Source organism: Oryx dammah, unplaced genomic scaffold, assembly GCF_014754425.2.
Source record: "Oryx dammah isolate SB20612 unplaced genomic scaffold, SCBI_Odam_1.1 HiC_scaffold_24, whole genome shotgun sequence".
NCBI lineage: Eukaryota > Metazoa > Chordata > Mammalia > Artiodactyla > Bovidae > Oryx > Oryx dammah.
In genome coordinates this window covers 83490451-83516062 of record NW_024070208.1, presented here as the reverse complement: position 1 = coordinate 83516062, position 25612 = coordinate 83490451, and the positions used below count along the sequence as shown (strand labels likewise).

At 57.2% G+C, this 25612-nt stretch overlaps 1 protein-coding gene across 3 annotated transcripts; it reads left to right on the top strand.

Annotated features, from left to right (window-relative positions):
• Positions 1-428: 428 nt before the first annotated feature.
• CARS2 (cysteinyl-tRNA synthetase 2, mitochondrial) lies at positions 429-25033 on the top strand. 3 transcript variants are annotated; one of them, XM_040267456.1, is made up of 15 exons: positions 429-585; positions 7593-7643; positions 11253-11370; positions 16734-16805; positions 16903-17008; positions 17722-17805; positions 18779-18908; positions 19231-19364; positions 21472-21539; positions 22152-22218; positions 22536-22674; positions 23374-23497; positions 23907-24005; positions 24564-24770; positions 24915-25033. In XM_040267456.1, exons 3-15 carry the CDS (start codon positions 11317-11319, stop codon positions 25026-25028), a joined length of 1398 nt encoding a protein of 465 aa, XP_040123390.1. In that variant the 5' UTR covers positions 429-585; positions 7593-7643; positions 11253-11316; the 3' UTR covers positions 25029-25033. The 3 variants fall into 3 exon arrangements, with proteins under 3 accessions (XP_040123390.1, XP_040123388.1, XP_040123389.1); XM_040267454.1 differs by lacking the exon at positions 429-585 and adding an exon at positions 7032-7231 and having other exon boundaries at positions 24910-25033; XM_040267455.1 differs by lacking the exon at positions 429-585 and adding an exon at positions 7358-7457.
• Positions 25034-25612: the final 579 nt, after the last annotated feature.

Sequence of the window (25612 nt, the reverse complement as noted above, 5' to 3'; positions counted from 1 at the left end):
CGCCGGGGCCGGGGCCGGGGCCGAGCGAGCGCGGGAAGGGGCGCGCGCCGCCCGCCGCGCCGCACTTGTCCAACGTGGAAAACCCAAATACCAGTTTCAAACACTTGGGAAACATTCGGCCCCCCGGCACCGCGCATGCGCCCCGGCGCCACCGCCCCCTCCCCCGGGGGCCCCGCCCCCGCCGCACGCACGCCCCTCGCCAGCCCCACCGCCCGGGGGTGGGGCTCTGTCTGTCACTTCGGCCCGGGCGGGGGTCTCGCGGGCAGAGGGCGGCGGGCGGGGAGCAAACTTTACTAGGAGTTTCGCACTTGCAGGCAGAGCGGCGTCGGGCGGCACCGCACTCCCACTGGGGCGTGGGGGGTGCCGCAGCCCCGCCCCAGACTGCCGGAGACGAGCCCGCAGCAGCAGCAGCCCTGCCGCCAGCCCCGCGGACAACCTCCCTCCAGCCTCTAGCCCCTCGCACTCCCCTAGCCCACTCTGCAGCGGAGAAATATATTAGTACGTCGCGGAACAGACTGGCAACCTCGGGAGCCAATCGACTTGCCGTGCACAGCTGGATGGTCCAATCAGGACGAGGAGGGATGGGTGAGCTCGGGTACCGCCCCCTCCGCCGGGGTCTCGCTACTGGAAACCCGCGTCCTCCCGAGGCGGGCGGGGCCCGGCCGGGCGGAAGTGGGCGCGCGTGCGCACTAGGGCGGCCACGGCGGCCGCCGGCCCGCGCGGGAGACCTACCATCTGGCGGTCGGACCACCATTCCCAGCGGCCCCGGCGGCTCGCGCGCTTGCGCGGTCCAACACCGCCCGCCCTTATTGTGTCGCCGGCTGGAGGCTGGAGCCAAGCAGCTTGGAGACAAAGAGGCTCGAGAGGGGAACCCACGCCGGGCCCCCGGAGAGGCTGGGTGGCCCTTCTCGCCCGTCGCCTGGATGCCGCTCTTGAAGTCCGCGCCCCCACTTCGAAATACCACCCACAGCGGGGCGGGGCCGGCTTCCAGTCAGGGGTCCCGGGGGGGGGTTCTCTCTCAGTCTCGGGCCCTCCCCTCCCTCCACGTCTCTCTCCTCCTGGTGCTAAACTCAAGTTGGGCTTTCTGAGAGCCCCGTTGCCTAGACGACGAGCCCGCGCGGGCCCGCCCCTTCCGGTCGAGCCCCCGCCCCGTGGGCGTAACCACACCGAGGCTTTGTCCGCGAGCCCGGGGCCTGCGTCCGAGCCGCCGCTGCAGGCAGGCGAGCTCGGAGGCTCTCTCTCCGCCCCGTGGGTCCTCTCCCTGGGCGCAGACGTCCTGTCGCCGTCTTTAACCCTGCCCGGTAGTTCGGCCCCAGCCTGCGGGCGTCCCCTACCAGCTCTGCGCTCCCTCTTCGGCCGGTGTATGGAGGGGTGGGGGGTCGGCCTCCCTCCCGTGTGCCCCGCTGCTTCGCGCCGTCCCGCGCCTCGACCCGCGAGCGAGGCTCCGGTGGAACCCCGAGTGTCCGCAGGAGCAGCGTTGTGACAGCCGAGACCGCTCGGAAGTTTTCAGTCCCTCTCTGTAACCAGTAGAATTGCAGCTCAGCCCGGTGTTTTTAAAATGGGCGATTGTCCGCAGCGCGGCTCGCCCTGGCCAGGTGATGGGCTCGTAAACAGCGCGAGACAGCGTTGAGCTGTTTTTGTCTTTCGAAACGAGTTTTCACGTTGGATCGTTGCTGCGCTGATCAACGCCGAACGGTACTTAACACTTTGAAATGAGTTTCCTCTTTACGCTCAGCCCTCTTAATCCACCCGCACATCAGGAGAACATTCACTTCGAAAATTTGGGGAAACGGTTGTTATTTCACTTAGAGATTCACATTTTTCCAGTTTGGGCCCAGTTTAAAGCGGATGCTGAGTTAAACTTCATTTATGGGCCACTAGCCCGCACAAGACTTTAGTACTCTGACGCTATGTGGAAACGAAGATATTATGTGGACTAGTGAACGCTGAATAAGAAAAAAGATACAAGTAACTTTAAAGTACATGAGCAAGAAAGAGGTTCAGTTCAGTCACTCAGTCGTGCCAGACTCTTTTTGACCCCATGAATCACAGCACGCCAGGCCTCCCTGTCCATCACCAACACCTGGAGTTCACTCAGACTCACGTCCATCAAGGCATAGATGCCATCCAGCCATCTCATCCTCGGTCGTCCCCTTCTCCTCCTGCCCCCTAGCCCTCCCAGCATCAGAGTCTTTTCCAATGAGTCAACTCTTCGCATCAGGTGGCCAAAGTACTGGAGTTTCAGCTTTAGCATCATTCCTTCCAAAGAAATCCCAGGGCTGATCTCCTTCAGAATGGATTGGTTGGATCTTCTTGCAGTCCAAACGACTCTCAAGAGTCTTCTCCAACACCACAGTTCAAAAGCATCAATTCTTCGGTGCTCAGCCTTCTACACAGTCCAACTCTCACATCTGTACATGACTACTGGAAAAACCATAGCCTTGACTAGACGGACCTTAGTCGGCAAAGTAATGTGTCTGCTTTTGAATATGCTATCTAGGTTGGTCATAACTTTTCTTCCAAGGAGTAAGCGTCTTTTAATTTCATGGCTGCAATCACCATCTGCAGTGATTTTGGAGCCCCCCAAAATAAAGAAAGAGGTAGGTACTTTTAATCCAGGCATTTATTGCCTTTAACTGAGAAGTGTTCATCTGGATTTAAGGATAAAGGTGAGAAAGAATTTACTCATTTCAGTGACAATCAAGCTGGACTGTTTTGTTTTGGTTTTGTTTTTTAAATCACGATGTCATCTCAGTAGCGATCCCTCATGTTTGCATGGACTTCACAGACACATGAGACAAAAAAAAATTTAATGAGTGCCTACCATGCATGTGCTTCCCCCGTGGCTCAGCTGGTAAAGAATCCGCCTGCAGTGCGGGAGACCTAGGTTTGATCCCCGGGTTGGGAAGATCCCCTGGAGAAGGGAAAGGATACCCACTCCAGTGTTCTGGCCTGGAGAATTTCATGGACTGTATATCCATGAGGTCACAAAGAGTGGGACATGACTGAGCGACTTTCACACTTCACCACGTGCTAGCTACTGTTCTGTGCACTAGGGAAGCAGTGGTGAATAATGTTCGTAAGACATTTACTTTACCCCTTGGGCTAACTAGCCAGAAAATATTTGATTAATTTTACCAAGTTCTTTCCCCTTCTGTTCTTTTCCTCCATTTCTTTGCATTGATCACTGAAGAAGGCTTTCTTATCTCTTCTTGCTATTCTTTGGAACTCTACATTCAGATGCTTGTATCTTTCCTTTTCGCCTTTTTCACCTCTCTTCTTTTCACAGCTATTTGTAAGGCCTCCCCAGACAGCCATTTTGCTTTTTTGCATTTCTTTTCCATGGGGATAGTCTTGATCCCTGTCTCCTGTACAATGTCACGAACCTCATTCCATAGTTCATCAGGCACTCTATCCGTCAGATCTAGGCCCTTAAATCTATTTCTCACTTCCACTGTATAATCATAAGGGATTTGATTTAGGTCATACCTGAATGGTCTAGCGGTTTTCCCTACTTTTTTCAATTTAAGTCTGAATTTGGTAATAAGGAGTTCATGATCTGAGCCACAGTCAGCTCCTGGTCTTGTTTTTGTTGACTGTATAGAGCTTCTCCATCTTTGGCTGCAAAGAATATAATCAATCTGATTTCGGTGTTGACCATCTGGTGATGTCCATGTGTAGAGTCTTCTCCTGTGTTGTTGGAAGAGGGTGTTTGCTATGACCAGTGTATTTTCTTGGCAAAACTCTATTAGTCTTTGCCCAGCTTCATTCCGCATTCCAAGGCCAAATTTGCCTGTTGCTCCAGGTGTTTCTTGACTTCCTACTTTTGCATTCCAGTCCCCTATAATGAAAAGGACATCTTTTTTAGGTATTAGTTCTAAAAGGTCTTATACGTCTTCATATAACTGTTCAACTTCAGCTCCTTCAGTATTACTGGTTGGGGCATAGACTTGGATAACTGTGATATTGAATGGTTTGCCTTGGAAACGAACAGAGATCATTCTGTCGTTTTTGAGATTGCATCCAAGTACTGCATTTCGGACTCTTTTGCCAACTAAGGTCCGTCTAGTCAAGGCTATGGTTTTTCCTGTGGTCATATATGGATGTGAGAGTTGGACTGTGAGGAAGGCTGAGTGCCGAAGAATTGATGCGTTTGAACTGTGGTGTTGGAGAAGACTCTTGAGAGTCCCTTGGACTGCAAGGAGATCCAACCAGTCCATTCTGAAGGAGATCAGCCCTGGGATTTCTTCGGAAGGAATGATGCTAAAGCTGAAACTCCAGTACTTTGGCCACCTGATGCGAAGAGTTGACTCATTGGAAAAGACTCTGATGCTGGGAGGGATAGGGGGCAGGAGGAGAAGGGGACAACTGAGGATGAGATGGCTGGATGGCATCTATGCCTTGATGGACGTGAGTCTGAGTGAACTCCAGGTGTTGGTGATGGACAGGGAGGCCTGGCGTGCTGTGATTCATGGGGTCAAAAGGAGTCGGACACGACTGAGCAACTGAACTGAACCGAACCAAGTTCTTAAAATGTATGCCAATGACTTCAACATTGAATGGACAAGGTTAGAAGACCAATAGCTCGAGAATAGCTGTAATCACCCAATTAAAAATGCCACTAAAGCAAAGAGCTTAATTTTGAGGCTACATTGAAGGATTTGGGTAGTTTCAATTGTTGTTTGGAGTGTTTCAACAATTGATATTAAATGTTTTTTCTAAGGTTATAGTTCTAGTTTGAAGATGTTCAAACTTATGGAAGCAAAAGAGATGAACTACAATTCTTTCTGTTTTGAGCTGCTTAAAATATAAGTCCTAACACGTTCATCTCAAACCTGAAGTGCCCTAAACAATATGTGCTTCCTCATCTACTATACTTTGGATTTACAGATTTTTCTTTGAAGCAAAATGTAATGCTGAGAACTACACTTTTTGTTGTTGTCATTAAGGGCTACGAAATGGCATTCATGACATTTTGGAATCATTAATTTTAATATACTTACTGGTTCTGACCTAGACTGGGAGGAGTCAAATTAACTGGAATCTCTTTTTCTCTCTCTCTGGGTATGCATGCTACTATATATCTTCCTCGTCACTTTCATACTGAACTTGCAAGAAGAGTTATGCTTTTAACCATCAGTGAATAATGCGTCTGGGTTTCCTTGTTTGAAGATTCCTGGAAGACTTGAGGTAGCCCTGCTGCCCGCCAAGGGCTGAGCGCCTTACAGGACCAGCTTTCAGAGGACAGAATATATACCTTTGTTAGTTTAGAACATCATGATTTCCCCGGCCAGTTAAAACACGCCAGCTGTCCAGCCTCAGCAGGGTTCCATCTTCAGTCTCACCAAATTTGTTTTTAAAACTTCTAGCTTTTCCCTCAAAGTCTTTATATTCTCACAGATTGCAGTTAAGGCTTTTGTCATTTTCTTATTTTTCTGGCATGTCTAATGTCTGTCAGAGCGTTCTCTATCACAGGTTTTACTGCTCAGATTTTCTCCAAACTGCGGCCAGTGGATCTCCTCAGAGATTACCCTTTTCTGAATCTGGTGGTGGATACAGTGGAAGAGGTGACTTAGTGGGTCAAGAATCTGCCTGCCAAGCAGGAGACGTGGGTTCAGTCCCTGGGTCGGGAAGATCCCCTGGAGACACAAATGGCAACCCACTCCAGTATTCTTGCCTAGAGAATCCCATGGACAGAGGAGCCTGCTGGGCTACAGTCTATGGGGTCGCAAAAGAGTTGGACAGGACTGAGCAACTAAGCAACAATAGAGTTGAAAGTAAGTTACACTCTGAAGTACTCGAGGAACATACTGCTATATTCAAAATGGACAACCAACAAGGACCTATTGTATAGCTCGTGGAATTCTCAGTGTTGTGACAGCCTGGATTGGGGTGGGGGGCGGTTGGGGGAGGATGGACTTGTATGGCTGAGTCCCTTCTCTGTTCCCCTCAAACCACCATTACATTGTTAACTGGCTATACCCCTACGCAAAATAAAAAGTTTAAAGTTTGAAAAAAGAAAAAACCCAAAAATAATTAGGGAGAGAAACACACCTTGTGCTAGAAAGGAGAGAGAATTACAAAAGAGCAACAAGGCAAGCATGCCGGCAGTGGGGAGGGGGTTAATGCTGAAGCAGGGCTCTGAGTGGTGAGGGAGAGGGGCTTGGCTCCGACGGGAGGTCTCCTAATTGTGAATGACAGGCTCTAACACTTAAGCCGTCAAGCCTTCGGACGCAGTCCCCAGGGAATTGCAGAGGTCTCGGGGAAAGTTTAAGTGCTGTTGGAAGGTCCTTCTTTATCTCTGCTGGAGCGCTTGCCTTCCTATTGAACGACCAAAACAAACCCCCAAAAGAACTGGGAAGCTTAACGTGCTGTTTTGAGGACTGCAAAAGCAAAGGGGATTTCTTTGGTTTTTTTGAGACGCTGTTTTGGAAGATATCAATAAGGACACGTTTGTCGAGATAATTTGAAAGTTAACTTCAAGAGAATCCGCCTTTAAAGAGTCTCGTTGAAACCGCAATTCAGAATGCTTTTGTTCTCAAGAGACCAGAAGACAGAACTTACAACCTTAAAATGAATCCCAGGCAGTCGTTTCCTACTACGCGTACTTGATGAATGGGTGGTGTCCTAGCTTTGCTCTTTCATCCGGTGACAGGGTGTGTCGTGTTGGGGTGCAGACGTGCTCAGTGTGTGCATGAGCCGTGTTGGGGTGCAGACGTGCCCCGGAGCAGGCGCGGAGCCGTCAGCGGCTGCCCGCGCCGGGGCACTGCCTCCTGCGGCGCGCGGGCCGGGCCCGGGGTGGCACCGAGGCAGCGCAGTCGGGCGCCGCCCGGGACGAGAAGGGCGGAGCTCTGCTCACCGCCCCGGGGCGGGGCCACCACCCTCGCCTGCCGCTCCCCTCCCCGACCGAGGCGCGGCCCCGCCCCCCGCGCCGCAGCGGACTCTGGTCGGCCTCTTCCGGGTGGGCGGGGCGTGCCGGGCCTTCCGGTGGGCGGGGCCCGGCGCCCCCTTTCCCCGCGTGGGCGTGGGCCATGCTGGGGACGCGCCGGGTCCGCGCGGCCGCTTGGCTGCTCCGGGCCGCGCCGGGCCCGGAGCCGGGCCGCTCGGCGTCGGGGGCGCGCGGGCAGGGCTGGCTGCAGCCCGCGGGCTACGACACGGGCGTCAAGGTGTACAACAGCCTCACCCGGAGGAAGGACCCGCTGATTGTGAGCCGCGCGGACGCCGCCTCCTGGTAGCCCGCCGGGACTCGGGGAGCGGGGATGCGGCGGGGCGGGAGGGGCTGCACCCAGCCTTTCCGGAGGCGGGCGCCCTGCGTGGTGCGCGGGCTTGCGTCCTCAGGTGCAGGCGTTTAATGAGTGATAAAGTACTCCGGCGGCACCTGTAAAGACCCTGGGGTAGTCCCGGCGTTTCACGGATTTGGCGCTGAATTTAGTGATCCGAGGGTCGTACAGCCCCGGGTACGCACCCCCCAAAGCGGTTACTTTTGTTTTCTTTTTTACAAAAAGACATGATTATATGCTAATTATGACTGAGAACGTGGCATCCTTTCTTGCAAGTTTGTTTCACACGGTGGGTCTTACCTCTTTCCCCAGGTATAGCTGTGGACCAACTGTCTACGATCACGCACACCTGGGTCATGCTTGGTGAGTGTCCTGACGTTGAATTCTCACACTTTAAGGGACCGTTTATTTTGGAAAGAAAGCTTTTTGCAGGTTTGTTTTTTTTTCTATCCCTCAAGTGACAACTTAAGAATCCTGAGTAGTTAGTGTATTCCAGGCATTGTGGGAAGCATACATATTTCATCCTCATTTGGTCCCCATAGCAGTGCTAAGCACTTGGTCCCATTTCAGGTGAGGAGGCTCGGGGACACAGTGAGAGCAAGGGAAAGGACCGTTTTGCAATCAGATGTTTCTTGTGTTTAGTAAGATGAGGCCATTCAGAGGGCCCTTGAGTCAGCTGGTCAGGTGTTTCTGCAACCCCCCTCCCCATTTACTTCCCAACTTTGGACAAGTCACTTTATTACTGAGTCCTGGTTTCTTCATCTTTTGGATAGGGATAATAATATTCTTTTGAATCTTGACAATTTAGTGAAATAAATCCCACAAAGTGCTGCTTAGCCCAGTCCCTGATGTGGGAAGGCTGGCGAAGGCTCACCTGTTCTCCAGGATAGGTGGCTCGTGGGCGGGCATGCCTTCGGAAGCGCGGCAGGTGAGCTGGAGCCTGAGCCCCTGACCTCCCCACGCGCGCTCGCTCTTCTAACTCTGTCTCCTAGGTTTGTCCAAATTGCTGCTTTTCCTAATATTTTGTCTGTTCTCTTGTGCATCTCTTAAATTTATCTTTCAGATCTAGATTAAAAGTTACCTTTATTTACTATGTATTTTAGAAATTGTGCATCACCCAGCAAGATCTGAACTTTTTTGTGTGTATTATAACAAAATAAATAGACTAGTCGTCGTTTTTTTCCCTCTTCACTTTGGACTAACTTACTATTAATTTGTTGTTGCTCAATCGTGTCCAACTCTTTGTGACCCCATGGACTGCAGCATGCCAGGCTTCTCTGTCCTTCACCGTCTCCCGGAGCTTGCTCAAACTCATGTCTGTTGAGCCGGTGATGCCATCCAACCATCTCATCCTCTGTCGCCCTGTTCTCCTCCCTGCTCCATTTTTCTCAGCATCAGGGTCTTTTCCAGTGAGTCAGCTCTTTGCATCAGGTGGCCAAAGTACTATTAGTTATAAAAAGCATATTTTGATCTCTTTTTTGAAGTATTAAATATGTTGGGGAAATACCGGAAACAATAGGGGTTAATGTTTGTCCTGCCCTGGAAAAGCTGTCCGCAAAGGCAAAAGAGAAAGAAAACATTTTTGTTATTGAAGGAGAATGAAATGAGTATGGGGTGCACTGGCCCCTGCTGCAAGGATCACAGAAATAGCACGAACTGGCGAGGTTTCGTATGAGCTGGGTGGGCCCAGCTCTCTGGTTCAGGCAGGTCTACAGCCCGGAGTCCCACAGGTTAGGCCCCTCTTGTTGAGTGGTGAAAGTGACCTTCTTGGCAACTTCATTTCAAAGAGAAGGCTTCTGGGTCTTTGAAACTTCATGAGTTGTGAGACTCAATAAGGCTTACTTAGCCATGTAAACATTTAGATACATTTTGAAAAGACTAAGGAAGAAATTCTGAAAGGAAGAGGGAGCAAGGCAGTCTCGCCCTTATTTTTCACCCAGGAGCATCAGTTGCAATCTGTGCTTGTCCTTAACCATGCGAAAAAGTGTGCTGACCTGCAGTGTGCTGCCCAGCTGATGCTCACAGCCCCCAGACCGAGAGACAGAGCGTTCCCAACACCCCGGAAGCCTCCCGTCCGACTCCCTGGCCAGGGTGACCGCTCTGGGCACCCATCACTCAGGAAGAGTCACCAAGTGAGGGTGTCCCTTGTGAGGCAGAAACCCAAGACGTCGGAAAGGGCTGTGGTCTCAGGGGCTGGGATGGTCAGGCACAGTCCACTGCTCTTGGGTTCAAAAGCCAGACGCCCAAGACCGCCTCGTCTGTGGGTCTGTCCCTGCTCACTCTCCAGGTTCCTGCCTCCACGCCCTCCTCCCCACCTGCTTCTGCTTTAAAGAGACAGATGCTTAGCTGGACAGCACTCTGTGCCCGGCACTGTTCTAAACGCTGCGCACACCTCAGCCAGTGCAGTTCTCTCACCACGCCAGCTGGTGGTGCTGTTACCTCCCAAGTGTAACCCGGGAAGGGTCCCCGGTGGACAGTGCTGAGCCAGGCCGGCTGCAGAGTCCAGGTTCCCATGTGGGGAGCAGCCTCGGCCTGGTGAGTGGACCTACCCCTGGGCTCCCAAGGTGCCCACAGGGTGGGTGAGTCCCGGGGAGCAGCCACCCTCGGGTATCGGGCCCCCAGCACCTGCCCCTCCCCCCTAGCTCCTTCTAGCCACACGTGTGATTCAACTTTTTCTTTCACTCTGTTTTAAGTTCTTGTTAACTTCGTCTCTTAAAATCTCATTTCTTGTAGTGTTTTCCTGACTTGACAATGAGGGCCACCGGGATGATATTTATAATCAGAATTAGCTGAAATTTCTGCTGCGCAGGCACTGAGATTATGTACCGCAGCCCTGTGAGATAGCAGACTTTTGTCCAGTTTGTGAATTGGCAGTCTGAGGCTTCGAAGGGAGGTTTAACCTCTTAGCTTCCTGGGAAGGAGTTTCAGAGATGGCTTGGCCCTGGGATTTGGCGTCAGCTGTGTCCGGGGTGGGTGGGTGTGGGAACCCAGGGGACACAATGAGGAGGAGCCTTGTTTTCAAGGGAAAACGATTCTGTGAGCCCAAGTTCGGAGAGGCCGCATGTGCAACAGGGACGAGCATGAGGCTGGCTGACCCGGAGAGTAAAGGCTGCTCTTATTGGGGAATCTAGTTTCTTGAGATTTTAAGTAGATATTGGATTTTAATCCAAGATTAGTCCTGAATATTCGTTGGAAGGACTGATGCTGAAACTCCAATACTTTGGCCACCTGAGGTGAAGAATTGTCTCATTCGAAAAGACCCTGATGCTGGGAAAGATTGAGGGCAGGAGGAGAAGGGGACGACAGAGGATGAGATGGTTGGATGGCATCACCGACTCAATGGACATGAGTTTGGGTGAACTCTGGGAGTTGGTGACGGACAGGGAGGCCTGGCGTGCTGCAATCCATGGGGTGCAAAGAGTCGGACACGACTGAGCGACTGAGCTGAGCCGGATCTTAAACCCTTGCTTTCTCAAGTCTGAGTTGCCCCCATGCAGCCTGCCCGTAGGCTGGAGTTCCCACTTTCCACAGCCGTGTGCACACTTCTGGGAGTGACCTTTCCAGCTTTGATGGGATCATCTCTGTCTTGACTTATTATCTGCTTCTGTCTCTCGTCACGGTCAAACGTTAGTTATCCTAGAACATGAACATGGGCGGTAAAAGCACCCAGCATCTTGGCCGCCTCCTGACTTCGCATCACGAGTGAATCTTTGTACAGTGGAGCAGGTGTAAACTCACTCAAACAGCAGCTCTAAAGTTAAAAGTGCTCGTGTTGGGTCCTGAAATTGAGGCAGCGCCTTAGCTTTCTCATGCGGACCCAAGAGGGCCAGTGAAAGGCTTTTCCTTTTCCAGCTGCCTTTGAACGTCCTTGTTCACGCAGTTGTGCGGCCTCACAGTAAAGGTTGCACACTCTTTTGAAGATCGCAGTAGTGACCTTCAGGATGAAAGCTGCCGTAATGTTCTTCCTTTCAGCTCCTACGTCAGATTTGATATAATTCGGAGGATCCTCACCAGGGTGTTTGGGTGCAACGTCGTCATGGTGATGGGAATCACGGACGTGGATGATAAGATAATCAGACGCGCCAACGAGGTGAGCGTGGGTCACACTGCGCGGTGCTTTGACCGGTGAGTGGCCGACCGCCACCTGACAGTTGTCTGCGCCTCGCGAGACTTTTCACGCCTGCTGTCCACACGGGACCGCGTGAGGCTGTTCAGAGAGGTCGCCTCACCCTGCTGAGAGAAGTTTGGTCGACTCCGCACTCACCGAATCCTCTCATCCCGAGGACACCTCCCAGGCTGAGTCCAGGCCCTCCCTGCCCCGTCAGCCTGCGGGACGTACCTCCCTCCCTGTTACAGGGGGAGCTCAGGGGCTGGCTTTGGGAATTTCGCTCCTGTGAGGTTTGATTTTCTCACTTGTTATATAAACAGGACACTCTTCTTATATCTCATGTGGCATTTAGAGGACCTTTTTTGCGGGGATTTCTTTTGTTACCTTTTTATTTTTTTTTACTCAAGAATTTTTTATTTCTTTTTTTTTTTTGGCCGCACCACAAAGCTTGTGGGATTTCAGTTCTCCGACCAGGGATTGAGCCTGTGCCCTCAGCTGTGAGAGCATAGGATCTTGTGCACGGGTGACCATGGCGTCCCTGTGGTTATACTTTTAAAAGTCTGCTTCCAAAGGGTCACCCCCTCTGTGGTTTATAACCAGCAACTCTGTATAACAATTCATATGTGACTGTGTGTAACAGTTGGGGCTTGCCAGGCGGCACCAGTGGTAAAGAACTCGCTTGCCAGAGCAGGAGACGGAGGAGGCGCGGGTTCGATCCCTGGGTCGGGAAGATCCTCTGGAGGAGGGCACGCCTGGAGAATTCCATGGACAGAGGAACCTGCAGTCCATAGGGTTTTAAAGAGTCAGACACAACTGAAGGGACTTTAGCATGCAGGCACATATATAACACTTATCTCTAAAGATATATAAAAATTTGTTAAATTATCTAATTTATAGAAAAACATGCTGAGTGCCTTATGTCCTATAACTTAAAAAGTGTCTGAATGCATGTCTAGGGCTTTTCTGGGAAGCCAGGTTATTCTTTACGTTGTTCTGTAGCCTGCTTTTCCCACTTACTGTATTCTGAGTGTTTTTTCGCGTTCTGAAGTGCTCGCCAGCATGTTAAGAGGCAGCGTTCCGCCGCAGGGACCGTCTGGACCTTCCGTCCTGGCTTTGGGACGCTTGCATTCCTCCCGTGCCCTGTCATTTTCTCTCAGATTTATTTTCTGGGAAGCCCGTCTTCCTGATTCCTACTGACTGCCTTCATTCAGCATTCGGCGGAGTGTGTCGGGGGTACTCAGCGACCCCCCCGGTCTCTGCGGCGCTGACCCCACGTTGTTGTGTCTGAGATCCAGACCCCCGGCCTGTACCTCGTGTCCCTTTGGGTCAGGAGTCTGCCCTGGCCACCGCGTACGCCCAGCGCGAGGTCACACGATGCTGGTGTGGCCGTGGGCGCCGTGAGTGGGGAGCTGAGGGGACGTGGGAGGTGGCGGCGGGAAGCAGGCAGGCTGTCCCGGCTGCTGGAGCGGGTCCACTCCCGCCACCTGCCCAGGGCCCTGCGCTGTCTCCCTGGGGCCGCCTGGGGCCGTCTTCGCTGAGGTTGTGCTCAGACACTCGCTGGGCCGGCGGCTCTGGGGTCCAGAGGAGCCTTTGAGTGAATCCGATACAGGAAGCAGTGGCCTCTCGTCCATGGTCAGGACAGACGGGGGCGAGGGGCAGGCCTGCCAGTCCCTCTGGAGGCTACCACGGTCCGGCCAGGGCTGAGCAGGACCCGGGCCCCGATGGGGAGGTCAGCCCTGCGCTGCTGAGCAGGACGTGGGCTGGAGCCGGGCCTGGCTGGCCGGGAAGGGCAGGGAGAGGTGGGGGACTCTGACGGCAGGTGGACGAGTGTTGGTGTGGGGGGTAACCCCTGCAGAGGGCGCCAGGCTGGTTGAGGAGGAGGGTGCCCGGGTCATCTGCTTGGCGGGACCTGAGGCCGCCCAGGTGTGTCCCTGTGCTGGCTGAGTTGGGATCGCCTGTGAATCTTCAGAGTCGGAGGTGGGTTCTCCGCCTGTCATGAAGCTCAGCTGGTGGGGGCCGATGGGGAAAAACGTTGGCAGGATTGGTTTAGAAATGATAAGCGTAGAGAATGTGTTAATTTTTGACAGCTGAGCACGTCCATACTTGTTACACAGCAGGGTGCTAACCTGGCATCACGCAGCCTTTTTTGTTCTGAGGATACAGATTCATCTGCTTCCCCATGAAGCACATAGTTATGAAAACACCTACTTGTTTCTTAGTGTCCAACAAAAAGGCTGTTCTTTTTACCAGAGGCAAGGTTTTTTCTTGACGATGGCTGTATCCTTTATGCCATCTGCTTCAGTGTGTGCTCTTAAAATAGTTTAAATTATATTTCATTTCTCTGAATCACTTTCTTGACTTTAACTTTTGGCAGAGTTTTATTGTTTGTCAGGAATAAAAGCTGCAAGAGGATTTCTGGGGGAGTAATGAAAAGAAACAAGGTATATTCGCAGGGTTACATTTTGTGTTAAGAAAAATGATACTAAATGTCTTAGCGACTGAAGCAGTTACTGTCTTTGTGCTTTGGAACCCTGGCCTGCGTGCCCTTCTCTCCGGGAGGAAGGTTGGACGCGTTCAAGGTCCCCTGCCTGCCTGGGATAGTGCCCAGCCCAGGGGATCGTTGTTGTTCAGTCGCTCAGTCGTGTCCGACTCTCTGCGACCCCATGGACTGCAGCACGCCAGGCCTCCCTGTCCATCACCAACTCCCAGAGCTTGCTCAAACTCATGTCCGTCGAGTCGGTGATGCCATCCAACCATCTCATCCTCCGTCGCCCCCTTCTCCCGCCCCCAATCTTTCCCAGCATCAGAGTCTTTTCCAGTGAGTTGACTCTTCACATCAGGTGGCCAGAGTACTGGAGCTTCAGCATCAGTCCTTCCAGTGAATAGTCAGGGTTGATTTCCTTGCGGATGGACTGGTTGGATCTCCTTGCAGTCCAAGGGACTCTCAAGAGTCTCCTCCCCGCCACCCCTGGGCGGGCCTGGGCTCTCAGGGGCCCCAGGCCAGTGTGTCAGCAGCGCCCCCTGCAGGCAGTCCCGTGGAGAGCAGCATGGGCCCCTCTTGGGGGCCCCAGGGGCCTGGAGGTTCTGGTCCAGTTGCTTCGTTTGGGGGTCTGATTCCCTGTCCTCCATGCCAGCAGCAGCTTGTGTCCACTTCCGGCCCACAGTCACCTGTGACCATCCCCAGGGTCCCGCCGAGGAGGCGGGAGGAGCCACTGAGAGCAGAGGGCCCCCGGCGCGTGTGAAGGACCCTATGTGTCCTGTCAGAGCCAGACCGCCTGCGTCTGGAGTTCCCAGGGGCAAGCAGAAAGGCAGGCCGAGCAGAGCAACCGTAAAAAGAGAGGCCGGAGGAGGAGGCACCTGCCGACTCCTAACGGTTAAGGAGCTGCAGAAAGTTGTTTGTTTTTCTTTACTCTTTCCCCTTTTGCACAGCTCTGTAGAGGCAGGCTGGAGAAGGAAATGGCAGCCCACTCCAGTGTTCTTGCCTGGAGAATCCCAGGGACAGGGGAGCCTGGTGGGCTGCCGTCTACGGGGTCGCACAGAGTCGGACCCGACTGAAGCGACTCAGCAGCAGCAGTAGAGGCGGGCCAGGCCTGGGGGAAGCTGTGTGTCTGCACACAAGGTCCAGGCTGACGCGTCCTCCACACCTGTAGCGATGCTGACCGCCCCCCGCCCCCCCAAGCCTCCTCTGTCCCCTCCGCCCCCACCTGCTTTCTGTCTGGAGACTGTGGAGAAATTCACAGTTATACCAAGAGACAGGCGATGGGACACGCTAGAATGTCCAGAGACAGACACAGTAAATTATGGAAATTTGTTTTTGGTAAAGATGGCATTTCACATCAGCGGGGAACAGAGGAATTACTCAGTAAGAAGTTGACAATTGGGCGACCATCTGGGGGAAGAAATAAACCAAAGTTGGATATATGGCTCACAAGCATATTTGAAGCTGATCAGAGATTTCACATAAAGATGTGGAAGCACAGATTATTAGAGTAAACCATGGGGCTCTTTTTTGTAGCCTCCTGTTCAGAAGGCTTTGCTAAGTTTGTTTCCAAACCCAGAAGAGGCTGAGAAATGTAAAAGATTGCTAAATACAAAAATGAAATTTTCTGTGTGCTGTAAAATAACCGTAAAGTTGAAAGACGTTTAGAAACAGTTGAAATTCATATGGAGGATAAAAGGTCTATTTCTTTTCTTGAAAATACTTCCTCCATATCAATACGACTTTAAGGACCTACAGCTCGGTAGAGCCATGGTTACCTTCAGACAGTTTAATGCAGATGGCCCCTAAACACTCGAGATGTTCAAGCTCCCTCCGAACAGGAGAGACTCAGGTTAGACATGCAGTGAGAAGGCGCCGTTTAGTGTTAGCGCCACCATGACGGTGGTCTGGCGGGTCCTCAGCAACGCCTGAACGAGGTGCTCAGTTTCAGGTTCCTCTGGAGGCGCTGGCAGCGGCCACCCAGGGTGTGCACGCGTGTCCTCGAGCAGGGCATCACTCGTGGTCTGCCCCCCCGTGTGTGTGTGAGCACGCTCACTCGTGTGTCACGCATGGGTCTGTGGCTCAGGGCGGTGCCCCCGTGTGTGTGCGCACTCGTGTGCATCGCGGCTCAGCGCACTGCATGCCCAGGGCCTGCACACCTTGTGGCTTTAGCCGAGGACGCCAGGTGCAGGCCGCGTGGGGGGTTTCGGGAGGAGGCACAGACAGTGCGGTGTTTGCTTTCCGGGAGGGGCCGGGCGGGGGCACACTTCCCTCCTGCCCCCAGGAGAGGATTACTGCTCAGGAAACTCATGAGGAAAACTCAGAAAACGAGGCCAACTCATCAGGCCATCCGCTGCTCTTTGGGTCCAGAATTGTGTACCGTTGGAAACTTCCAGAGCGGCACAGTGACGCTGGGTTTTTGGCCTGTGGTTTGCTTGGCCTTGCCCCTGGCGGATGCTGGCTGACTGCTTCTCGCGGAGGCCCGCTCCGCCACCAGGGGCCGCTCGGGAGGAGCCATTGGGCCTGGAGACCCGACCAAGTGTCTTCTGTCCCCGGAGTCTTACCGTGTACACGGGACCCCGGGGCCGTCTGGAGGGACTCGGTGGGACTGTCTCCACACTGCAAAGAGAGCTAAGAGAGGCATGTGTTGTCTTGCCCACGACTGCCGTGAAGAGGACACTCTGCTCACTGGGTTCCTCTCTTCAGTAGACATCCCCGGGCTGCAGTTCCCAGGACGATTGTCGTTTTGGGGGGTTTGGGGGGAAAGTAGGCACAGGGCCCTCTGTGAGCAGGGCGCGTGGGGGCGGCTGCCCTCCAAGGCCCCATCCTGACCCTGCAGACGGACCCCCGCCTCGGTATCTTGCAGATGAGTGTGTCGCCCGCGTCCCTGGCCCGTCTTTACGAAGAAGACTTCAAACAGGACATGGCAGCCCTGAAGGTAGGTGGCCGGCGAGAAGCCTGAGCGATGGAGCCGGTCCGGCGGGGCCTCCGTCCGTGTGGGGCCAGGGAGACCGCGGGTCTGTGCCCCCCCGCAGGTCCTCCCACCCACCGCCTACCTGCGGGTTACCGAGCACGTGCCTCAGATCGTCGCCTTCATCGAGAGGCTCATTGCCAATGGGCACGCTTACTGCACAGCAAAAGGTGAGCCCCCCGACCAGGCCGCGGCCCCCGAGAAGGGCGGTGCAGACAGAAGGTGAGCCCCAGTCCTCAAGGCCGAGCAGGGCGGTGCAGATGAGGGTCAGGGCTAGGTCGGAGCTAGGCAGGTGCAGGTGAGAAGTCACAGGTTTGTCCAGGTGAGAAGTCTCGGCTTACCGCAGCCCTGCACTGACCGTGGTATGCACCGGCCATCAGGAGCGCAGTGCCCGTGGCCGCAGCCGTCCTGAACACGGCTCCTTCCCCACCGCCGCCTCATGGGTCAGAGGTTGGGGCCCACCCTGGCTCTGCAGGGCCCCTGGGAAACCACGTGCAGCTCAGGGAAGGCACCCACGGTGATGTGTGTGTGAGGAGCTGCCTGTGGTCTGAGCGGCAGGGTGCTCTCGCGGTGTCTGGACTAGGAAGGGGCATCTCAATTGGTGGGTGTGTAACGTGGGGGCCAGAGCTGAATGCAGGCCGCCAGTGAACCCAGCGACCTTCCCTTTGTGTTTCCGCCTCCACCGCTGGATGGCCGTGGCACGTCCAAACGCGTGCTTCCCTAGTACAGGGTTGCTGGTCGTGGTTTAGACATGCAGGGAGGGCCGGCTGGGGCCAGAGGCTGCGTCCTGTGTTTAAGTTCTAACACCGTTAGATGTGATGCGCGCATAGACGTGGGTGCTGACGGCTGAGAAGTGGGCTTCACCATTCCCTTAACAAAACAGGCAACGTCTACTTCGACCTGCAGTCGCGAGGTGACAGGTACGGCAAGCTGGTTGGCGTGGCACCCGGGCCAGTGGGAGAGCCAGGTGGGTCCCCCCGCCTCCTGCAGGGCTTCTGGGGAGAGAGCCAGACCTTCCCGAGGTGGGTCGGGGGTGAGGACACCTGCTCCTCAGACACAGTCACTGCCAGACGTCGGTCACGGCTGAGATTTAAATTCAGGGGTTTTGGAACAGAGCTCACGTGGAGGTCTTGGGGCCCCCTGGGCTCGTACCTCCCCAGTCACGTCTGCACACATGTTTGTCTGTGTGTCCTGTCTTAATGCTCTCGTCCGTCCTGCCGCTCTTGTATTAAATCCCTGAGGTGACCCATCGTGTGTAAACACCGTGTGAATTTACCCTGTAGCAGCTTCCGTCTGTGTTTCAACGTCTGTCGCCTTCCTGCCATGTTTGAGTCTATTCCTATACCCTCTTCTGTTCCAGGGTTCTGTTAGGTCAAAGTTGGTTTTATAGAGAAGCAATAGTAAGTATATAGAACTATATTAAAAACACTTTTAAAAGGATACTATGTAACAGAGTCAAACACAAGCGGTCAGAACCCCAACAGAGCAGGTGTTTTCAGGCATAAGCCCCCGCCCTGCGGACCACGGCCTGTCGGTCCTGTCCCTGGCCGTGTGCTGACTCCTGAGCGGGGCTTGTCATCTCTGCTCCAGGCGCTCCTCCCGCTGCCCTGACCGTCCATGCCGGCAAGGAATGGCCTGGCCCTCGGGAAGTGGGGAGGGAACGTCCAGTACACATTCCAGCATCAGCAACACCTTTTAGGAAAAAATAAGAAAAAAAAATTTTCTTGGCCAATGGCTGGGGGCCCGCATGCTTCTGGCGTGCTCTGGTCAGGGGGTCTGGGGGCTTCGGCCTGCACGTGGGAAGGAGAAAAGACTTGCAGGCGAGACGTGTGGCTGCCTCTCCGGGGAGCAGACTCTGGGGCAGGTGTCCTGGCTGTTCTGTGACCGCTGTGATGCTGACTCTGGGTTCCCTCCGCTGACATACCACTCGTCGTTGGCAGTTGACTCCGACAAGCGGCACGCCAGCGACTTCGCGCTGTGGAAGACGGCGAAGCCCCAGGAACCTTTCTGGGGCTCCCCGTGGGGCGACGGGAGGCCCGGCTGGCACATCGAGTGTTCCACCATCGCCAGGTAAGCCTCACCTGTGCTGATCCAGACGCTGGGGCGGTGCCCGGCTCGGTCAGCGGAGCGTGTAGACTTTTTGATGTTTTTAAAACCACATCTTCAGCAAAGAAAGTGGAGTGTCTTTACGAGGAGAAAAAGCTGTGAACTAGGGGTTTTTATGACGTGAAAACAGAATCTCAGTTTCTGCGTGCATCAGCCGGATTATCACGTGTTTAGAACTGGGCTCCGTTTCGTGTGTGCAGAGGGCTGGCAGGCGTGACCACAGGAAGGGCGTGGAGACGGTGTGGCTGGACCCGGGTAACTCCATGCTCTGCCCCGTGCCTTGCAGCCTGGTGTTCGGAAGTCGGCTGGACATCCACTCGGGCGGTGTGGACCTGGCGTTCCCGCACCACGAGAACGAGATTGCCCAGTGCGAGGCCTTCCACCACTGCCCGCAGTGGGGCAACTACTTCCTGCATTCCGGTGAGTGCTGGCTCCCCTCAGTCTGCCCACTCTGTCCCGTCAGCTCTGCGAGAGCTCCACTGGGCGCGCCCACAGCCGCTAGTCGGTCCAGCCCGTCCTAAAGGAGGGCAGCCCTGAACACTCCCGGGAAGGGCTGAAGCTGAAGCTCCAATCCTTTGGCCACCTGATGTGAAGAGCTGACTCATTAGAAAAGACCCTGATGCTGGGAAAGATTGAGGGCAGGAGGAGAAGGGGACGACAGAGGAGGAGATGGTTGGATGGCCCCACCGACTCGATGGACATGAGTTTGAGTGAGCTCCGGGAGTTGGTGACGGATGGGGAGGCCTGGTGTGCTGCAGTCGAGAGTTGGACACGCCTGAGCAACAAAAGATCAGCTCGTAGAACAAGGAGCAGCCGCCCCTCCAACCATCTCCGACGTGCAGTCGGTCGGACGAGAACTCCCTTGGATGGGAAAGCCGAGTGCGTCTTTTGGAACTGAAATGTGAGCTGAAGAGAATTCGGAAAACCAGCAGTACTGTTCACAGCAGTTCCTTTCAGTGAAGCTGTGACGAGGGGTCTCAGCGGGCCGCCCTAGTGATCGTGACTGTGCCGGCCTGGAGCTGTGGCGGCGTCACCACGAGCGTCTGTCGGCCTCTGAGAGCACCGCCCTCCGCCTCACTGTTTAAGCGGCTCGTGATTAACACCAGCCGTCCGCTCCCAGGAGCGGGGAGTGAGTGGTGAAGGGCACCTCATGTGCCGCCTGGAGCTCGACAGTGGCCGGAATCCCTCCCTCCTGCCAGCCCAGCTCCCGATGAGCCGTTCCTCGGGGGCTCCCGGGCGGGGACCGGCAGGGCCCCCAGGACCCGCGTGTTTCCTGTCAGGGGCCCACACCTCTCTTCAGAAGCCATGTGGAACCGTCTGCCCCTGGGTGAGGGACTCAGGAGAACAGAGCACTGCAGCCCGTGCGGGGAGGAGTCGCAGGGCCTGGTGACGCAGTGCTCCCGTCCCTGGGCCGGGATCGGGTGACCCCGTTAACTGCTGGTGTGGCTCGTGAGGACGCGGGGCCTGCTGTCAGCGCCAGCACCCCGGGTGACCGTGGGTCTGGGCACAGACGGCAGCGTCAGCAGTGCCAGCGCTCACGGAGGTCCGTGTGCACTCCGTGGGTCCCATCATTTAGATGCGGGCGGGTGGGAGGGTTCGCTCTGTGTTCTGGAGGAAGAGTGGTGTGTCCCGACACCTGGAGAAGCGATCTAGTTTCCTGGGCTTCCCAGGTGGTGCAGTGGTACGGAACCCACCTGCCAAAGCGGGAGATGCAAGAGACGCGGTTCCATCCCTGGGCCCGTTAGATCCCCGGGAGGAGGGCGTGGCAGCCCACCCCAGTGTTCTTGCCTGGAGGATCCCGGGGACAGAGGAGCCTGGAGGCTATGGTCCTTGGGGTCGCAGACTCACACATGACTCTGTGCCTCCGCGCACACAGGGAGGTGGACGTGAGGCTCAGCAGTCGGATGGGTTTCGTTCTCCAGACGCCATCGGTTTTGTGAGACGTCCGCTGCACCCGGTGTAGGCCGCGTGCTTCTAGGGTTACGCGTTCAGGGTCAGGTGTTTTTCTAGAAGCCGCACTGTAACCAGTTCTCAGGAAAGTTGGCCTTGGGCACCCTGGGGTGAAGTCATGTCAGGAAAGGTGGACGAACCTTCTGCTGGGAAAGGAGTTTCCTGGGAAGTGAGCCTGGAACCCAGGCGGTCCTGGAGGAGGTCCGGGCTCGGACGGAAGCGTCCTGAGGGGTGCCGGTTCCCCATCTTTCACATACACAGGGCCCAGACGGTGCCGGGTGGGGCCTACCAGTGAAACAGCTACCATGGGAAAGTGCTCAGGGCTGCCCAGGCCTGCGGTCCCTGGAAGCAGAGGGTGTCCCCCCACCCCATTTGTGAGTCATGGGAGGGGGAGGGTGGTCCCCGCGTTGTGACGCCTGCCCAGTGGGCGTGGCCCCCTTCCTGGCCAGCGGGTCGGGGGGCTCTGTGCCGGCGCCCGCGAGAGGGCAGTGAGGGGCAGGGTCCCCGGAGGCTGGGCTCCGGGAAGGGCTCCTCCGTCCTGCCTGGTGAGGAACGAGCTGCTGTGCTCTCGTTTCAGGGCACCTGCATGTGAAGGGTGGAGGAGAGAAGATGTCCAAGTCGCTGAAGAACTACATCACCATTAAGGTAGCATGCCTCTCTGGCCCCCACGTTGCCGACACGTCGTGGAGGCTGCCCTGAGCAGGAGGCCCGCCCGGGTCCCCGGGTCTCTTCCCCTTCCTGGTGCGGTCCCTGTAGTCACAGCTGCACTCAGGCGCCCGTCTCCAGGAGGTCAAGACCCAGGGCTCGGGACCGCGTTAATTCATCTGCAGACTGCAGCGTCCCCTGGGTGGGCCTCCAGTTGGCTGGTGTGGGGGGCTGAAAGGACCGGGAAAGACCCCTTTTCCACACTCTGAGGAGTGTCAGGAGGCGGACGTGGACGCGGAGATAACCGGGTCAGACGGGTCTTCGTGTGGATCTCGGGGGTGGCCTGGTGTGGCCTGGGGACCTTCCTCAGAGCTCAGTGTTTCTGAGTAGAGTGCAGTCTGCAGCATTCAGACAGGCGCTGACCACACTGAAATACAGGCACCCACGCCTGTCCTCTCCGGGGTGAGCTGGGCCGTGGGCTGGGCTGTCCGGCCAGATGAGCAGGCGCAGCGCGGGCGGGTGCGGCCGCAGGTGGGTGGGGAAGGCTGTGCAGAGAAACGTCCATCCAGCCGGAGGGTCAGTGGCTCATCTCACCCGTGTGCCCCCCACCAGGACTTCCTCCGCTCTGCCTCTCCCGACGTCTTCCGCCTCTTCTGCCTGCGGAGCAGCTACAGGTCAGGTGAGCTGGCCACGTGGCCCGAGTCCCGAGTCCAACGGCTCTTGGGGACCCTGAGACCCGGGGAGACGCCCCCCGTTGGCGTGCTGCCCTCGCCCGGCAGCCACGGGTCTGCCCTCAGGCCTGAGCCCCCCTCCATTTCACAGGGCCTGGGGTTTTTCCCGCCGCCCCTGCCACGTCCTGAGCCGGGCAGAGGTGAGCGGGCCCAGGGCCTGACCAGCAGCCTCAGCAGGGCCGCCCCCTGCTGTCCAGGGTCAGAGGGGGCGGCCCCTCCCTGGCCCACGGGCGAGGCTGCACCTGTGACTGCCCCCACCCCACAGCCGTCGACTACAGCGAGGGCGCCCTGCTGGAGGCCAGGCGCCTGCTGCGGGCCACGGCCGCCTTCGTGGAGGATGCGCGGGCCTACGTGAGGGGGCAGCTGGCCAGCGGCCCCATCCAGGAGGACGTGCTGTGGGAGAGGTCGGTGCGCAGCGAGGGCCCCGAGGCGTTAGCCGCGTGGGGGCGGGTGGGGCCGGGCCCGGGAGGCTGTAGAGTCACGTCCAGGACACGGGGGTGGGGTGGGGAGGGGGTCTGCGGCTGACATCAGGGACGGTGAGAAGCTGGGGGCATGCCAGGGGCGAGAGAGGAGGAGGCCGCCGGGGCACCAGGGGCTGAGGCCGCGGGTCTGGGGGCTTGGCGTCGCCCCCCCGGGGACCCTGGAGGGTGGTGAGACTGGTCTCCTCCGGGGCTGCTCGGGAAGGGGCGTTGGGAGGAGACAGACAAGCGGCCTGCTGGCCCCCGCGGCAGAGTGCAGCATGGAGCCGAGCGCCGGACCCGCGAGGTCGGGAGCCACCGGCCACAGGCCCCCCAGGCGGGGGCACGGGCGGGCGGTGGCCTGCTCACAGGCAAGCAGGGAGTCTGTGTGTGTGTCCATGGAGGGCCGGCTGTGCTGGGTAACGCAGCTCTGGGTGCACGAGAAGGCATAGCAGAGCTCTGCATCTCCAGTGGGGCTGCTCGGGGCTCTGCCAGGCCTCTCCTGTGCCGGGGGAGCGGAGATCCTGGGGCGAGGGATGGCCGGGTGGGCGTGTGGGACGTGTGAGCGAGGGGCCCGCAGGGGACCTCAGGCTGCAGCTGGGGACCCGGGAGGACAGACGACAGCCCCGCGCTCTCCTCCCCCAGGCTGGCCTGCACCAAGGCGGCTGTGCAGGCGGCCTTGGCGGACGACTTCGACACGGTGCGGGCAGTGGACGCCGTCATGGACCTCGTCCACCATGGGAACAGGCAGCTGAAGGCAGCCGCCGAGGTAACTCCCGGGGCGCGCTCGCCATCCCACCAGGCGGCCCCGCTCCCGGCCCGGGCCCCCAGGGCTCCCCAAGGGCAGTCATCTCCCGAGGGGGGCGCTGGGGGCCTGGGTGTGGACAGGAGCCCCAGATATGCCGTCGCCTCCCGGGCTCCGCGGGGTCTGCGTGGGTCACAGCGACATCAGCTAAGGGTGGAGGCTGCGGTGCGACCCCAGCTGGCCCCCGGCCCGCCCGCCCCGGGCCAGGCTCTGCGCGGAGACTCGTGACCCCATGACCCCCGGGGGCCACCGACCGGCTCAGGTGCACGGAGCACACGCCCGGCCTCCCTGGGGGCTGCGCCCCCGCCCACCCAGGCCGACCTGCAAGGGCCGTGCTCTGGCCTCTGAGTGCTCTCCGCGGTGGCCGTCACAGGAGCCCCGTGGTCCCCGGAGCCCCGCCGTGCTGGGAGCCATCATAGCCTCCGTGGAGCAGTTCTTTGAGACGGTGGGCATTTCTCTGGCCGAGCGACAGGTATGCTTGCCTCCTCTTTTCAGTCCTGTTTCTGGACTTCAGCTACGTGCCAGCATGTAACAGACGCTTTCTCCTTTCATATATGCTGGTTTTAATGTGTAAGGCCAAACTTCTTACATGTGTAAGACATGTCACCGTCCTTAAAGGCGCGCATGCACGCTGAGAGCTAGCACACGTTAGCCGCAGTGACGAGGTTCTGAGCAGACCAGCGTCCGCCGCGGCCGCAGCGTGCTCCGGGCCCCTTGTGTCCTGTAGGGAACCCCCCAGTGGACGCAGCAGCTGTGGTGAGCTCTGCAGGTCCCGCCTGTCAGGGTCCCCGCCCCGTCCCGAGGGGCGCCCAGCGCCAGCCTCTGGTCCCCCATCTGAGCCTTCCTCAGCCTTCCTATCCTAACACCGAGGCGCCGGCACCTCCCAGAGCCCCCGGCCTGGACGCTGGGACGAAGATGCACCCCAGGCCCTCGGCTGCCTGTTCACACCCGCTCACGCCTACACACCCAGCTCACACCCCCGCACACACCCCCTGCCCCACTCACCCCGACACACCCCCGCACCCCTCAGTGTGTTCCAGGGGCAAGCAGCCCGGCCGCCCTGCACAGCCTGGTGGAGGAGCTGGTCCGCTTCCGGCTGAAGGTCCGACAGTTTGCTCTGGCCTCCGGGGAGGCCCCTGGGGAGGCGAGGCGGCAGCGGCTCGTGGAGCGGCAGCCCCTGCTAGAGGCCTGCGACACGCTGCGCAGGGACCTGGCCGTCCACGGCATCAGCATCAAGGTGAGCGCTCTGCGGGGCCGGGCTCAGCTAGCGTCGCAGATGCTGGCGTCTCTCCCGGGAGCACACCTGCCCCCGGCTCGGGCCTGCCCGAGCCCCGACACCTGCCCGTCCACCCACCTGAGGCCGCCTGCCTCCCCAGGACAGGAGCGGCTCGTCCACGTGGGAGCTGCTGGATCGGAGGACAGAAGACCCCAAACCCAGGAGCTGAGGACCGCCACGGTTCTGCGCCCTTTGAGTCACAGTAAAGCCTTCCTGTGAAAGTTGCTGTTGTGGCTGTTTTCCCTTAAATGAACCAAGCCGACACCACCCCAGCACCCCTTCGGTGTGAACAGAGGTGCTGAAGAGTGGGTTTCCTTTCAGCACTGACGCAGTTCAGAGAGATCTCAGCCTGGAGACAGGCTGGAAGCCCCACATGGTATCCTGGGGAGGGCGGGCAGGACCCCGGCCCAGGGTCACCTGGGCCTATGTGAGGGGCAGCGTCGGCCTGGGTCTATCGGTTTCATGTGCTGGGTCTGGTGACAGAGCAACGCATTCCCCAGGGACGCGTAGCAGAGGAAGCCCCCGCAGGCGCCAGCTCCCACACACTGCTCCCTCAACGCTGGTTCTTGGGGTACCAGCCCGAGCAGACACCCCGGGGCCAGGGCTGTGAGGGCGTCTGGGTGGCGCGGTGAGAGCCGGCAGGGTGAGCAGGGACCGAGCTGGCCAGCGGCACTGCCCTGTCTCCCTGTTGTCGCAGGCGGGGAGCCCTAGCTGTGCAGGGCACTGGCAAGAAACAGGGGCCTGCGTGCCGCTCCAGCTCTCAGCCAGGCTCCCGAACTGGTCCACGGCTCTGCCCCCGGCAG

Bases quoted from the DNA above. Each gene is read 5' to 3' on its own strand.
- CARS2 (XM_040267454.1), top strand. From the start codon at position 7,032: ATGCTGGGGACGCGCCGGGTCCGCGCGGCCGCTTGGCTGCTCCGGGCC. The intron at 7,232-7,592 runs GTAGCCCGCCGG...CTCTTTCCCCAG, and splicing joins CGCGCGGACGCCGCCTCCTG to GTATAGCTGTGGACCAACTG. The intron at 23,498-23,906 runs GTAACTCCCGGG...TGGCCGTCACAG, and splicing joins AGCTGAAGGCAGCCGCCGAG to GAGCCCCGTGGTCCCCGGAG.